Source organism: Microcebus murinus, chromosome 8 (genome assembly GCF_040939455.1).
Source record: "Microcebus murinus isolate Inina chromosome 8, M.murinus_Inina_mat1.0, whole genome shotgun sequence".
Taxonomy (NCBI): domain Eukaryota; kingdom Metazoa; phylum Chordata; class Mammalia; order Primates; family Cheirogaleidae; genus Microcebus; species Microcebus murinus.
Genome location: NC_134111.1, coordinates 3,327,501 through 3,343,406, shown reverse-complemented (window position 1 = coordinate 3,343,406; position 15,906 = coordinate 3,327,501). Strand labels below are relative to the sequence as shown.

The window sequence follows — 15,906 nt, the reverse complement described above, 5'->3', positions numbered from 1 at the left end:
AAAACTTAGTTGGGCGTGGTATCTCACACCTGTAATCTCAGTTATTTAAAAGGCTGAGGCGGGAGGATCACTTGGGCCCAGAAGTTCAAAAATACAGTGAACTGTAATCTGCCACTGCGCTTCAGCCTGGAGGACAGAGCAAGATCCCATCAACAAAGACATACAGAAGCTGGGGGCCCTGGCTCACGCCTGTAATCCTAGCACTCTGGGAGGCAAGGCGGGAGGATTGCTTGAGGTCAGGTCAGGAGTTCAAGACCAGCCTAAACAAGAGCCAGACGCCATCTGTAGTAAAAACAGAAAAAAAATGGCCAGGCATAGTGGCGCATGCCTGTACTCCCAGCTACTCTGGAGGATGAGGCAGGAGGATCACTTGAGCCCAGGAGCTGGAAGCTGGAGTTAGCTATGATGATGCCACGGCACTGTAGCCCAGGTGACAGAGGTAGACTCTGTCTAAAAAATAAATAAAAGAAAAGGAAGAAAGGAAAGAAAGAGAGGAAGGGAGAGGAAAGGGGAGAGAAAAGAAAGAACAAGCTCAAAGATGGAAGACTTGCAACAGACCCCTACCCTGACTTTACTTAGCATCTCAGCATTGCTTTCATCCTATGGGACTGTAGCAGGTACTCAACCCTCAAGTACAGCACTGATCATAAGTGCTATAAGATTATCACCTATCACCAGGACTTGGAAGTGGGAGAATCCATATTCCCCATTCCAGTGTCTCTGACACCCAAAGTTTTGGTTCTAAATGTATGTTTCGCACAGAAATATTCCAACGTTGGTAGTTTCTTGTTATTTCATATACACTGGGTTTAACAAGTGTTTTAGGGTTGGCCTAGCGATTAAAGTACTCTCTTGTAATTTGCTGTGAACCTTTAGAGCAAATCCTAGTTCTAAAATGGAGCCTTATGTTAATAACTTTTTAGAAGTAAAAAAAAGTACTGGTGGTTTAAGGTCTTCCTTAAATGTCCTCATTTGAAATTCCATTTCATGCCACTAATTCAAGAAACACAGATATACTTATTACCCTACATTTAAAAAATTTCTTCTTTTTAAATACAGAAGTTTGATCATCTGAAGAACATTAACTGGACTTACCTCCAAATACTTAATTACAGATGGATTGTAGTCTATGGTTTTTCGGTTTACAGCTTTTCTCATTCGTTTTCCATCAAAGGTAAGCTGTTGCATTGCTTGCTGTTGTGCAAAATCAGGTCGCTTATAAAACAGTTGTCGAGGTGCCTGGTGTTGAAACCTTGGCATATGGAAAAAACGAGGAGGAGAACCAATTTCTGTAGCCATGATGATGTTTTCCTTCTAGGACACTAGGACAAATAAAAAGTATTTTCATTACAAATATCAGCACTGCAGTATTCCCTGAAAACATTTTTAAATGAACACTTTTAATACTTCTCTTCCCTTTTCTAACATGTATCGTTTCTAGCTTTCAATCGATCTACTTACAAAATAAACTACCAGCCATGACTTACTTAGGGACAGGGATACATTCTGAGAAATGCACTGTTAGGCAATTTCACTGTATAAACATCACAAAATGTACTTACAGAAACCTAGATGGTAGAGTCTACTACACACATAGCTTATTGCTCCTACACTACAAACCTGTAAAGCATGTTACTGAATACTGAAGGCAACTGTAACACAATGGTAAGTATTCCTCCATGTAAACATAGAAAAGGTACAGTAAAAATATATTATACTCATATAGGACCACCATTGTATATACAGTCTGACATTAACAGAAATGTCATTATGTGGCATATGACTATATGTATATAGATTAATAGCAGAAACCAGTTACACACTTAAAAAATACTAATTTGCAGAATAAGTGCTAATAGGCATTTGTTGTAAGATTCAGCCTGAAGGAAGAAAAAAAGAACAATTTATAATAGCTTGAAGTGGGGGATATGAGTGGGTGGGTATGTGTGTATGTTTGGGGAAGACAAGGTAGAATCATTGGGGACTGTTCACATTTTTTAAACTAAAATTTCATTTAGAGGCTTGATAGTAAAACAAGTTTTTAAGTTTATCTTAAGACCTTATTTTATACAAGATTGACTAAAAGTTTTAAAACCTGACTTTTGTCCTTATAAATTTCCTAGGAATAGTGTAGAAAGTGAAACAAACTACCCTATTTCATATCTATAATGAACACAAAAAGTACATATATCTAAGTTTGGCAATAAAGTAACCAACATACAAACTTATTGTATGTATATTTATATATGTATAAAAGCAACATTAAACTAATATCTGAACAGAAAAATGTTAAGACTCTAGAGTTTTTCAACTTGAATGTTCTACATTTAAACTTATGTGGCAATAATACAAATAGGAATGATTTTAAAATAAATTTTAAGCCTATTTTAAAAATTAGGCCAGGTGCAGAGGCTCATGTCAGTAATCCTAGCACTCTCAGAAGCCAAGGCAGGCGAACTGCTTAAACTGAGGAGCTTGAGACTAACTAGCCTAAGCAAGAGTGAGACCGATCTCTACCAAAAAGGAAAAAACAAAAAAACCAGCTGGGCATTGCCTTTAGTCCCAGTTACTCAGGAGGCTGAGGCAGAAGGATCAAGGATTACTTAGAATCCCAGGAGTTGGAGGGTGCAATGAGCTACAAAAATGTCACTGCACTCAGCCAGAGGCGACAGAGTGAGACTTTGTCTCAACAACAACAAAAAAAGGGCAACTGAACAGCCCTCCTCACAACCCCATACCTCTTCATATTTAAATATAAATAGACTAAAAAATCAGACCATTAAAAGCACACAAAATACAACAGCTTTCTCCTAGAAAAAAAAAAAAAAAAAAAAAAAAAGCACACAAAGGAAAGAAGTTAGAAGCATTTCCACAATTATTTTTATTTCAAAAGAAGGAAAAATTGTAATCGCCATCATTTTTCTGTATTCTTAAATTTGCCTTATCTCACTCTTAAGACACTAAAGAAAGGACCTGAAAAATTGTGATTTCCGGCCAGGTGCGGTGGCTCACGCCTGTAATCCTAGCACTCTGGGAGGCCGAGGTGGGCGGATTGCTCCAGGTCATGAGTTCGAAACCAGCCTGAGTGAGACCCCATACTCTACTATAAATAGAAAGAAATTAATTGGCCAGCTAATATATATATATATATACAAAAAAAAAAATTAGCCAGGCATGGTGGCGCATGCCTGTAGTCCCAGTTACTCTGGAGGCTGAGGCAGTAGGATCGCCTGAGTCCAAGAGATTGAGGTTGCTGTGAGCTAGGCTGACGCCAGAGCACTCACTCTAGCCTGAGCAACAAAGTGAGACTCTGTCTCAAAAAAACAAAACATGTGAGCTAATGATATTAGAAAAAAAGAAAAAAAATAAATAAAAAAAAAAGAAAAAAAAAAAAAAACAAAAACAAAACAAAACAAAACAAAACAAATGCAGCATCAGGCCGGGTGTGGTGGCTCACGCCTGTAATCCTAGCTCTCTGGGAGGCCGAGGCTGGTGGATCGTTTTAGTTCAGGAGTTTGAAACTAACCTGAGCAAGAATGAAACCACGTCTCTACTAAAAATAGGAAGAAATTAATTGGCCAACTAATGTATATAGAAAAAATTAGCCGGGCATGGTGGCGCATGCCTGTAGTCCCAGCTACTCGGGAGGCTGAGGCAGCAGGATTGCTTGAGCCCAGGAGTTTGAGGTTGCTGTGAGCTAGGCTGACGCCATGGAACTCACTGTAGCCTGGGCAACAAAGTGAGACTCTGTCTCAAAAAAAAAAGAAATGCAGCATCAAAAAAAAAAAAAATTGTGATTTACTTTGAATGAAAATATTCTTAGTACTACTTCATCCTTGTCAGTCTAGTCCCTCCTAAAACCATTAAGTAATAATAATAATAATAATGTTATAACAACAACAATAATGAGGAGGAGGAGGATGGCTGGAAGGAAATGGGTGGAGGGAAAAGAAATCCTGACTCATACACACCAAAAACAAATACAGTAAAATATCTATTTAACGTGTATTATTTCCACCCCTCTGGAGCAATTCCAGAAGGCCTCTGACAAATGTTAATTTGTAATGAGATGAGAAACATTCTATTTCTTAGAACTGAGTGTAAATTAGAGAGTACAAAAAGCACTAAGCAATAATGAGCGAGATGTGCACCATGTGGGGGATGGTCATGATGGAGACTCAGACTTTTGGGGGGGGGTAATGGGCATTTATTGAAACCTTAAAATCTGTACCCCCATAATATGCCGAAATAAAAAAAAAATAATTAAAGAAGATGATAAAAAAAAAAAAGCACTAAGCAGGCACAGCATGGTGGCTCACGCCTGTAATCCTAGCATTCTGAGAGGCCGAGGCAGCTGGATCACTCACAGTCATGAGTTTGAAACCAGACTGAGCAAGAGTGAGACCCTGTCTCTACTAAAAGAAAGAAATTAATCAGCCAACTAAAAACATATAGAAAAAATTAGCTGGGCATGGTGGCGTGTGCCTGTGGTCCCAGCTATTTGGGAGACTGAGACAGGAGGATCGCTTGAGCCCAGGAGTTAGAGGTTGCTGTGAGCTGGGCTGACAAGCATTGCACCCGGGCAACAGAGATTCTGTTTCAAAAAAAAAAAGAAAAAAGGCCAGTGCGGTGGCTCACGCCTGTAATCCTAGCACTCTGGGAGGCCTAGGCGGGCGGGCGGATTGCTCGAGGTCAGGAGTTCGAAACCAGCCTGAGCAAGAGCGAGACCCCATTTCTACTATAAATAGAAACAAATTAATTGGCCAACTAACGTATATAGAAAAAATTAGCCGGGCATGCCTGTAGTCCCAGCTACTTGGGAGGCTGAAGCAGGAGGATCGCTTGAGTCCAGGAGTTTGAGGTTGCTGTGAGCTAGGCTGATGCCACAGGCTACCTGGGCAACAAAGTGAGACTCTATCCCAAAAAGAAAACAAAAAACAAACAAACCTCACAATACAGAGGTCAGAGTGAACAGACTTCATATATACCTTTCAAACTGCAGCTTCACATCCTGCAAACCATTAAATTACTTGGCCAAAGTCACAACAGAACCCCTTGGTGGCTGTTATGGACTGAATCGTGTCCCCCACGCCCCCCAAAATTTATATGTTAAAGTCCTAATCACTAGTAGCTCAGAATGTGACTGTATTTGGACTTAAGGCCCTAATACAATCTGACTGGTACTTTTTTTTTTTTTTTTTTGACACAGAGTCTCGCTTTGTTGCCCAGGCTAGAGTGAGTGCCATGGCGTCAGCCTAGCTCACAGCAACCTCAAACTCCTGGCTCAAGCAATCCTCCTGCCTCAGCACCCAAGTAGCTGGGACTACAGGCATTCACCACCATGCCTGGCTAATTTTTGTATATATTAGTTGGCCAATTAATTTCTTTCTATTTATAGTAGAGACGGGGTCTTCCCTCTTGCTCAGGCTGGTTTCGAACTCCTGACCTCAAGCAATCTGCCCGCCTCGGCCTCCCAGAGAGCTAGGATTACAGGCGTGAGCCACCGCACCCGGCCTTGACTGGTACTTTTTAAAGAAGAGATTAGGACATGGACAATACAGACAGAGATGACCATATGAGGATAGCTACCTGCAAGCTAAGGAAAGAGGCCTTACCAGGAACCAACTCTGTTCATACCTTCATCTCAGGTTCTTGCCCTCCAGAAATGAGAGAAAATCCATTTCTATTGTTGAAGTCCCCAGTCTGTGGAACTTTGTTATGGCAGCCCAAGACAACTAGTAGAGTGGCAGAGTAAGGGAAAAGTACCTGGATCTCCTAATTCTCCTTCAACATGGGTTGCTAAGAAATTTCAGCAATAATGACATAACAGCTTTCTCTAATATGAGAAAACTTGTCAGGTGAGATTGAAAAATCAGTGACCCACATAGAAAAAAAACATCCCTCAAACATCATTAAAACTATACTTCAGGCTTCACTCAAGACTAATCTTCAAGGATTTAGATTTATAACCAAATGCAGAGGAAAAAAAATAAGAGTTTCATCCTTCATAGCAATAATTACTGTGATTTGTACTCACTACAGTATTTACTTTAAGTATATTAATAAAACACCACAACTTAAACTAGAAGTTAGGTTTGTCCCCAAAATATATTCATCTCATATCTGGAGTGGAGGAAGAGGGAGGAAGATAAAGGGGTTGGGAAGGGAGGAGGGCAGGAGAGAGAAACTGGCCTGTGGTTCATGCCAGTAATCCCAGCACTTTGGGAGGCCAAGATGGGAGGATCGATTGAGCCCAGGTGCTTGAGAACAATCTGGACAACACAGTGAGACTCTCTCTCTACCAAAAAAAAAATATTTTTAATTAGCTGGGCACAGTGGCAAGCACGTGTAGTCCCAATTACTTTAGAGACTAAGGCAGGAGGATCTCTTGAGCCTAGGAGGCTGCAGTGGACTATGACAACACCACTGCACTCCAGCCTGGGCAACAAAGCAAGACCCTATCTCTTTTTCTTAAAAAAAAAAAAAAAAAAAAAGGAGGGGGGCAAATAATTTGCCTGTGGTTATTCAATGCATACAACTGAACCAAATCGCTGAGACAAAAATCCACCTAAAGGCCGGGCGCGGTGGCTCAAGCCTGTAATCCTAGCACTCTGGGAGGCCGAGGCGGGCGGATTGCTCGAGGTCAGGAGTTCGAAACCAGCCTGAGCAAGAGCAAGACCCCATCTCTACTATAAATAGAAAGGAATTAATTGCCCAACTAATATATATATATATAAAATTAGCCGGGCATGGTGGCGCATGCCTGTAGTCCCAGCTACTCGGGAGGCTGAGGCAGAAGGATTGCTTGAGCCCAGGAGTTTGAGGTTGCTGTGAGCTAGGCTGATGCCACGGCACTCACTTTAGCCTGTGCAACAAAGTGAGACTCTGTCTCAAAAAAAAAAAAAAAAAATCCACCTAAAACACGGAATTCATCATGCCTTTCTACCACACAAACCTTCAATGTTTCAAACAATCAGCACAATTTTATCAAGTGCCTCCTTTACCTTCTATGCTGCATCAAGTACAGCATTTTGCTCTGATTCACTAAATATTCACTCCTAAATATGTTTTTCTTTTTTTACTCTAAGGCATAACAGATTCCACTTCTAATTTCATAGAACAGAAATGTCAGACTTTGTGGTGCCTGGTCCCCATCTCTATTGTTAGCAAATATAAAGACCCCTGGATACACAGAAGTTTACAGCATATCCTTAGCCTTCAAGTTTTCAACTACTCACCAAAATTAGGAAAGCCAGTCAACTTCTCTACATATTTTCTCAACCTGTAAAATGAGGTTAATATGGATAACCTGAAGATTCTTTTTGCTTGAAGATAATATTTTGCATGAAATATTGTGTCCCTTTAGCCAATCTAGTGACTAGTCTACTGAATGAAACTGAATGTCCAAACTTAGTTCACCAATGTTTGTCTGCATAAGTACATCCCAGCATCATAATGCTACTTCTCGCCCCAACTAAGCACAAAATAACTTTTTATAATCTTAGTCACATGATACTACAAAAATTATAGTTGAAGATAAAAGTTAAAAGTGAATAAAAAAACATAAATGCCTTGCTTAAAGAAAGTCATTACTAATTTCATATTTTAGAGCTGTGCTAGCTAAACAAAATAACTCATTTACAGAACCTAAACCTCTAATTAAAATAAAAACTATTTTATGCAAGGGCTAACAAAACCTCAAAAACTGGGAACAATGACAGTAGAATGAACAGAAAGGAATTCAAAAGAAAGGTAATATTTAAACTGAAAATTATATGGAAAGACTGATATAGGATATAAACAGGCACCACCAAAACCACCAAGGCAATTATTAGTTACTAGCCATTAATACACACACACTTACGAATTGTCAAAATAGTTGAAAGAGCCGGGCGAGGTGGCACACACCTGTAGTCCCAGCTATTGAGGAGGCTGAGGCAGGAGGAACGCTTGAGCCCAGGAGTTCAAGGCTGTAGTGCGCTATGAAACATGCAGTGTGCGCCTGTGAATAGCCACTGTACTCCAGCCTGGGCAACATAGCGAGACCCTGTCTCTAAAAAGAAAAGAAAAGTTGAAAAAGCGCCTCGGCATATGGAAGTATAATAAGAAAAACAATTTATTTAAAGAACTAATCAGTGAGCCCTGGCTACTTGCCGGGCAATGAAGACAAACAGAAAGACACAGACAGACAGACAGACAGACACACACACACATATTCTGTTCTCAAATCTGAGAATGTTTCAGTACCGAAGAGCTTGAAAAGAAAGCCATGTGAGAATCTACTACTACATTAAGACCCTGCTATGCTGTATGCCAGGCACTATTACAAGCAGTACGGATACAGTACAGGAAACTTACAGCACAAATCAGCCTTAAGAAGCTTAAATTCACAGTGGGGTGAGGAAGACACTTGAGGAAAATAAGTAAAGCTCTCTCTCACTCAGCATACCATAGCCAACATAATGTTTTCCCCAACCAAACATAATCCAAAATAATCTTTTCTCAAACCAAACCATTCTAACTTCACCATTAGAAAAATCTTACCACAGCAGATCTCCAATTAAACACAGAAAAAAGGTGTATTTCTTTTTTGTTGTTGTTGGTTTTTTGGAGACAGAGTTTCACTCTGTTGCCCAGGCTAGAGTGCTGTGGCGTCAGCCTAACTCACAGCAACCTCAAACTCCTGGGCTCAAGCAATCCTTCTGCCTCAGCCTCCCGAGTAGCTGGAACTATAGGCATGTGCCACCATGCCCGGCTAATTTTTTTTTCTATATCTATTCTTAGTTGGCCAATTAATTTCTTTCTATTTTTAGTATAGACGGGGTCTCGCTCTTGCTCAGGCTGGTATAAGGTGTATTTCTTATAGGAAAATGACCTAGCTAAAACTCAACTAATCTCAAAAATCTGATACAAAATTAATTTCCTAAGTGCTTCATACACTTAAGCAAAAAGAGCTTTAAACTAGCTTCAGGGAGGCAGATTGAGGCTCTAGCATTTAAAAAAACAAAAACCCTATGATATGAAGCATCATGAATGGGCCTAAAGTAGTGTTTTTTCTTTAAACCAGAAATCACATCCTATTGGTGGTTCCTAAAGTCAACATGGTTGACAAACGGCATAAAAAAATAGAATATATAACTGAACCGCACATTTGAAAGAACTATTTTTGTGCAACTTCTGTTTCTGTTGTGTATGTGTGCATACTGAGTAACAATATTACTTTTTTTCCTAGGAATTAATCAAGTGAAAGCCAAGGGCTTAATGTTAACAAACCATGAGGTGTTTCTTTTCTGTGCATCTTCTGCTTATGATCACTTAATGTCTGCTGCTACTATATATCCACAGCCAAAGGTCAAACATAGCTGCTGTCCAGAATGGGTACTGTGCCTAGCCACAGTAGCTGCAGCACCAGAATTTGGTCCAATTATCAAATCCAGCAATCCCTATCACATCAACCACTAATCAGAGCAGAACTACTGATCAGAACAAGAAAAATTGTTTTCCCAAACTGAGGTAACAGAATTCTAACCAAAAGCAAATTAATGATGCATTAACTAGCTAGGATAGCAGGTATAATTACTGTAGAGCTTTGTAAAATAATAAAATATTTTAAGAGTCCAACCTCCATTAACACTCCTGGATCCCAGCATCAGAATTTCAGCCTAGAAACCTGTTTTAGATTATCTAACCTCCAGTCCACTATGACATTTAGGGTACTGAAAGAAATTTGATACCTAATATGTCACTGAACTTTGAGGGGATCTACAAGAGTAGTAGACTGAGCCAGTAACAAAATGATCAACATGCTCTCCATTGCCCAATATTTAATTAATATAAATTCTAAACAAATCAGGAGAAATTTGGGTCTTTTAAGGAATCATGGATATCCTTGGGTCTTTTAAGGAATAGACAAGGAAGCTGTTTAAATAATTCATTTATAAAGTTCAAATGCTTGTCTAACTTGACTATGGTTACACATACCCAAAAGGTTACATATTATATGTTTCCATTTACATGCCATTCTTGAAATGACAAAATGACAAAAATAGAGAACAGATTAGCAGTTGCCAGGAGTTAGGGATGGGGTACAGGATGTGGTTATAAAAGAGCAATCCTTGTAGTAATGAACTGTTATATATTTTGACTATGATGATGCATACACAAAATACACACATAATAACATTGCAATGAACTATACATATACACATACACAAATATAAGTACAGGTCAGGTGTGGTGGCTCATACCCGTAATCCGTAATCCTAGCAATCTGAGATATCGAGGCGGGAGAATCGCTTGAGCTCAGGAGTTCAAGACCAGTCTGAGCAAGAACGAGACCCCATTCTTTATTATAAAACAGAAGAAGAAGAAAACAAAACTAGCTGCCATGGTGGTACACTCTTGTAGTCCCAGCTACTAAGGAGGCTGAGGCAGGAGGATTGCTTAAGCTCAAGAGTTTGGGGTTTCTGTGAGCTAGGCTGACGTCACAGCACTCGAGCCCAGGCAACAGAGTAAAGGCTCTGCTTCAGGGAAAAAAAAAATCTGTGTCATTCTTTTTGGCGCAGGGTCTTGCTATATCACCCAGGCTGTTCTGAAACTCCTGGCCTCAAGTGATCCTCTCACTTAAGCCTCCCAAGTAGCTCAGATGAACAGGCTTGAGCCACTGTACCTGGCTTCTCTATGTTATTTCTTAGAAATGCATGTCAATCTACAATTATCTCTACAAAAATTTCCGGCTGGGCATTGTGGCTCACGCCTATAATCCTAGCACTTTGGGAAGCCGAGGCAGGAGGATCACTCAAGGTCAGGAGTTCAAGATTAGCCTGAGCAAGAGTGAGATCCCGTCTCTACCAAAAATAGAAAGAAATTAGCTGGACAACTAACAATATATAGAAAAAATTAGCCAGGCATGGTGGTGCATGCCTGTAGTCCCAGCTACTCAGGAGGCTGAGGCAGAAGGATTGCTTGACCCCAGGAGTTTGAGGTTGCTGTGAGCTAGGCTGACACCACAGCACTCTAGCCCAGGCAACAGAGCAAGACTCTGTCTCAAAAAAGAAAAAAAAAAAAATTCCATTAAAAAGTTGGCTTTTTGCAGTGTCTCATGCCTATAATCCTAGCACTCTGGAGGCCAGGCAGGAGGATTACTTGAGGTCAGGTCAGCAGTTCAAGACCAGCCTGAGCAAGAACGAGACCCCATATCTACCGTGTTTCCCCAAAAATAAGACCTACCCATAAAATAAGCCTTAGCAGGATTTCTAAGCATTTGCGCAATATAAGCCCTACCCCCCAAAAAAGACCTAGTGATGGGCGTGGCTACGCAGCGTATCTGCACAATGTATGCATTTCCTCACAGAGTGGTAAAGACAACAAGCAGCCCTTCTCATCTGCCCCATCATGACAGCTACTGTCCCAGAGGTGACGGGAAAGGTGCAGGCAACCCCAACAACAAGGTCCGCTCCCCCCTGTCAGGTCCCGGCTATGCTGTGCCTGCTGCAAGCTGAGGCTTTGAGGGGAAAATAACACATCCCCTGAAAACAAGCCCTAGGGTGTCTTCTTGAGGAAAAATAAATATAAGACCCTGTCTTATTTTTGGGGAAACACGATACTAAAAATAGTAAAAATTAGCCATGTGTGTTGGTGCACACCTGTAGACCCAACTACTCGGGAGGCTGAGGCAGGAGGATAGCCTGAGCCCAGGAGTTTGATGTTGCTGTGAACTAGGCTGATGCCATGATACTCTAGTCCAGACAACAGAGCGAGACTCCGTCAATAACTAAATAAATAAAAAGTTAACATGAGCAATTAATTCACTAGCTGGTTTAAAAAAAAAAAACCAACATACTGAGGACACACTTATGAAATACTCAAAGCAAAGTGTTTTAAGACTGCTGCCATAAATTCATCGGTGACTAGACATTAATGATTCTCATTAATCCTCAATGTAGTAGCTTTCTAGCTTTTATAGCTGTCAACACAGCCTTAGCTGCTTAATTTTTCATTGCTTAGCTGATGCAGCCTCTACCATGTATAGCAGAACCCGTATCCATGTGTTTCACATACATGGAACCAACCGAGGAAGGAAAATACTAGGGGTATAAATGGATGGTAGCATGCATACTCAACACGGACTGACTTTTTTTCTTGTCCTTAGTCCCTAAAGAATACAGGATAACAACTATTTACATGGCATTTACACGGTATTATTATAAGTAACCTAAAGATGATATTGACTATAGGGGAGGATATACTCATGTCACATGCAAATATTATACCATTTTATATAAAGGACTTGAACATCCATGGATTTTGGTATCCTTGGTGGTTCCTGGAACTACTGTGTTTTCCCGAAAATAAGACCTACCCATAAAATAAGCCTTAGCAGGATTTCTAAACATTTGTGCAATATAAGCCCTACCCCGAAAATAAGACCCAGTGATGGGTGTGGCTATGCAGCGTATCTGCACAATCCATGCATTTCCTCACAGAGCAGTAAAGACACCAACCAGCCCTTCTCATCTGCCCCATGAGAGTTCTATTGCTCGACATGAGAGATTGGGGCCAATGGTTCTAAAGGAAATAGAGTCACAAGAAATTCAGGATGGAATTCGGGGTTTGGAGAGTTATGATGATGTTGCAGAAGACAACTTAACTATATTTGAATAAATGTGGATTGTTGTACTGTACTTAAAAAAAATAACACATCCCCTGAAAATAAGCCCTAGGGTGTCTTCTTGAGGAAAATTAAATATAAGACCCTGACTTATTTACAGGGAAACACAGTAATTCCCCCAGCCCCCCAGATACCAAGAGACAATGGATAACTATACTTAGCTATAAAGTTATTGCAACATTTTAGTGAATACTGCATTAGACATGTATAACACATGTTACTCAATACTGTACCTGGGCTTTTAAATTTGTTTTCTGTGCCATTTCAAAAAGGTAGCTTTAACTATATAAAGCACATATGACCATAAATTTGACTGTCTTAATGAGAGAAGTAACAATCAGTATAAAGTATGAATCTGGGATAGAGAAACCTGCACTATTAACAGTTTTCAGTGGAGATTAAAAAGTCAGTGGTTGGCCAGCGTGTAATCCTGGCTCATGCCTGTAATCCTAGCGGGAGGATCACTCAAGGTCAGGAGTTCAAAACCAGCCTCAGCAAGAGTGAGACCCCCTCTCTACTAAAAATACAAAAGAGATTAATTGGCCAGCTAAAAATATATAGGAAAAATTAGCCAGGCATAGTGGCACGTGCCTGTAGTCCCAGCTACTCCGGAGGCTGAGGCAGAAGGATTGCTTGAGCCCAGGAGTTTGAGGTTGCTGTGAGCTAGGCTGACACCAGAGCACTCTAGCCCGGACAACAGAGTGATACAACAACCTCTAAAATTGGAAATAATAAAATCAAAGATTTGATTCTGAGTCCAAGCCAGCAATTGCCAAATTTTGCTGCACACTGGAATCAACTAGCAAACCTTAAAAAAAAATACAAAGGCTGGCTCTCACCTTCATTTTGATTTAATAGTATGGGGTATGAACTCAGCAGCAGAGATTTTAAAATCTCCCCAGGTGATTCTAAAGTGCAATAAAATTTGAGAACCACTGAATTGAGTAATTTGGGCAGGTTACTTCTGAAACAGTTTCCTTACAGGAGCAAGTTCTCAACTTTTTTATTTTAGTATCCCTTTACTCTTAAAACATGAAGATTTCCCCAATTTTTATTAATTGTATAGATACTTGCCATATTTGAAATTAAAACAAATTTTAAAATATATATCAATTCATTTAAAAGTAATAACAAATCCATTACAATAATTATCTTTTTTCCAAAAGCAATTAGTGAAAAGAACGGCATTATTTTTCAGATTTCGGCAAATCTTTTTAATGTCTAGCTTAATTGAAAATAGCTGGATTCTCACAACTGTTTCTGCACTCAATGGGTTGTGAAATATATAAAAAACATGAAAAATAACTGGATCCATAGATACATATCTGGAAAAGGGAAGAGTATATTAATAGCCTTCCTCAGATAATTGTGAATATACCTTGCTACTCCAGCAAAACTTGGCAAGCACTAGTTTGTTAAAGGTTAACTGCACCTTTTTCCAGCAGCGATGGCCTACCCACAAGAACATGCCTCTCTCAAAGGATCTCCTTCATCCCTCTCCAGAAGAGAAGAGGAAAGACAAGAAGAAGCACCTGGTGCAGAACCCAAATTCCTACTTCATGGATGGGAAATGCCCAGGATGCTACAAAATCACCAGTGTTTAGCCATGCACAAACAGTGCTTTTGTGTGTTGGTTGCTCTACTGTCCTCTGCCAGCCTACAGGAAGAGCAAGGCTTACAGAAGGATGTTCCTTCAGAAGGAGCAGCACTAAGTATCCTGCTTGAATGAATGGGAAACCATCCCAATAAACTAAATACCTTTAGGATTTAAAAAAAAAGGTTAATTGCAATGAGTCATCTGAGGTCCTATCAATAAGCTTTTTGTAGTGTTACACTCTGAAAATCAAAGATCTGTCTTGCAATGTGAATGGAACTTTTACCCATGCATGATTTTGCAACACCATGTATTGATCTAGAAAATGCTGGCACCAGAGAATTATGCATATCATCCAATTGTCACACTTCTTATAAAATAAAAATAATCATTTACCTTAAAATCACCATTGGTCTCATCATCAAATGCATTAATTGTTGAGAACTGCAACTTCACAACTGCAAATATGAGCTTTTCAAAACATTAACGTTGGAAACTCAAATTATCACTGGCAAAAAATACTGACAATTGTTTTCCTCAAAGCAATAAGCTCCATTCATTCATTTTCAAGAAAAAGATCTGCCATATGCTCCGGTTTGAATGCCACAGTTTGCATTCTTTTCTTTTAAATTTATATTTTTAATTTTTTTTTCTTCTTCCTTTTTAAGACAGAGTCTTGCTCTGTCTCCTGGGCTAGAATGCAGTGGCATCATCACAGCTCACTGCACTCAGCAACTCCTGGGCTCAAGCTACTCGGCTGCCCCAGCCTGCGGAGCAGCTGGAACTATAGGCACACGCCAGCATGTCCAGCTAATTTTTCTTACCTTTTTAATATTTTTATATACACTTTATTTTTTAGAGCAGTTTGAGCTTCACAGTAAAACTGAGTGGAAAGTACAGAGTTCCCATGTACACTCTCTCCCCTGCCCCAACACACACAGCCCTCCCCACCCGCAACATCCTACATCAAACCGGTACACTTGCTACAATCAATGAACCAACAGTGATGCATCATTATCACCCAAAGTCCATAATATACATTAAGGTTCACTCTTGGTGTTGTATTCTGAGTTTTGACAAATGTATAAGGACATGTATTCATGGTATTATACACAGTATCATACAAAATAGTTTGGCTGCCCTAAAAATCCTCTGTGCTCTACCTGTTAATCCCTGCCTCCCTCAAACCCCTTACTACTTGGTAATCTTTTTAATGGATCCACAGTTTTGCCCTTTCCAAAATGTCATACAATTGGAACCATACAATATGGAGCCTTTTCAGACTGGTTTCATGTAGCAATATACATTTAAGGTTCCTCCATGTCTTTTCATGCCTTGATGACTCATTTAATTTTATTGCTTTTTACTATTATATGGATGACCACAATTTGTTCATCCATTCACCTACTGAAGGACACCTTCGTTGCTTCCAAGTTTTGGCAATTATGAATAAAGCTCCTAGGTTTTAGGTAGATGTTATTTTCAACTCATTTGAGTAAATGCCAAGAAGCAAGATTGCTGGATCATACAGTAAGAATATGCACAGTTTTGTAAGAAACTGCCAAACTGTACTCCAAAGTGGCTGTACCATTTTGCAAATTCACCAGCAATGAATGAGAGTTCCTGTTGCTCTGTATCTTTG

General features: G+C 39.8%; 1 protein-coding gene and 1 pseudogene across 9 annotated transcripts in view; one reads left to right on the top strand and one right to left on the bottom strand.

The window, feature by feature from the left end:
• Nucleotides 1-15,906, bottom strand: part of WDR33 (WD repeat domain 33) — a 107,326-nt gene that overhangs the window by 64,843 nt on the left and 26,577 nt on the right. For 3 of the 9 annotated variants that reach the window (XM_012739929.3, XM_076005444.1, XM_076005443.1), the window contains exon 2: nucleotides 1,096-1,322. In XM_012739929.3, coding sequence (XP_012595383.1) covers nucleotides 1,096-1,299 — 204 coding nt within the window. In that variant the 5' untranslated portion in view covers nucleotides 1,300-1,322. Of the gene's footprint in view, nucleotides 1-1,095; nucleotides 1,323-7,238; nucleotides 7,283-7,864; nucleotides 8,054-10,247; nucleotides 10,913-15,906 lie in introns of those variants that run through there. The other 6 variants (XM_076005442.1, XM_076005437.1, XM_076005439.1 and 3 more) reach the window with 6 other exon arrangements.
• On the top strand, nucleotides 14,137-14,395 carry LOC109730966 (small ribosomal subunit protein eS27-like; annotated as a pseudogene).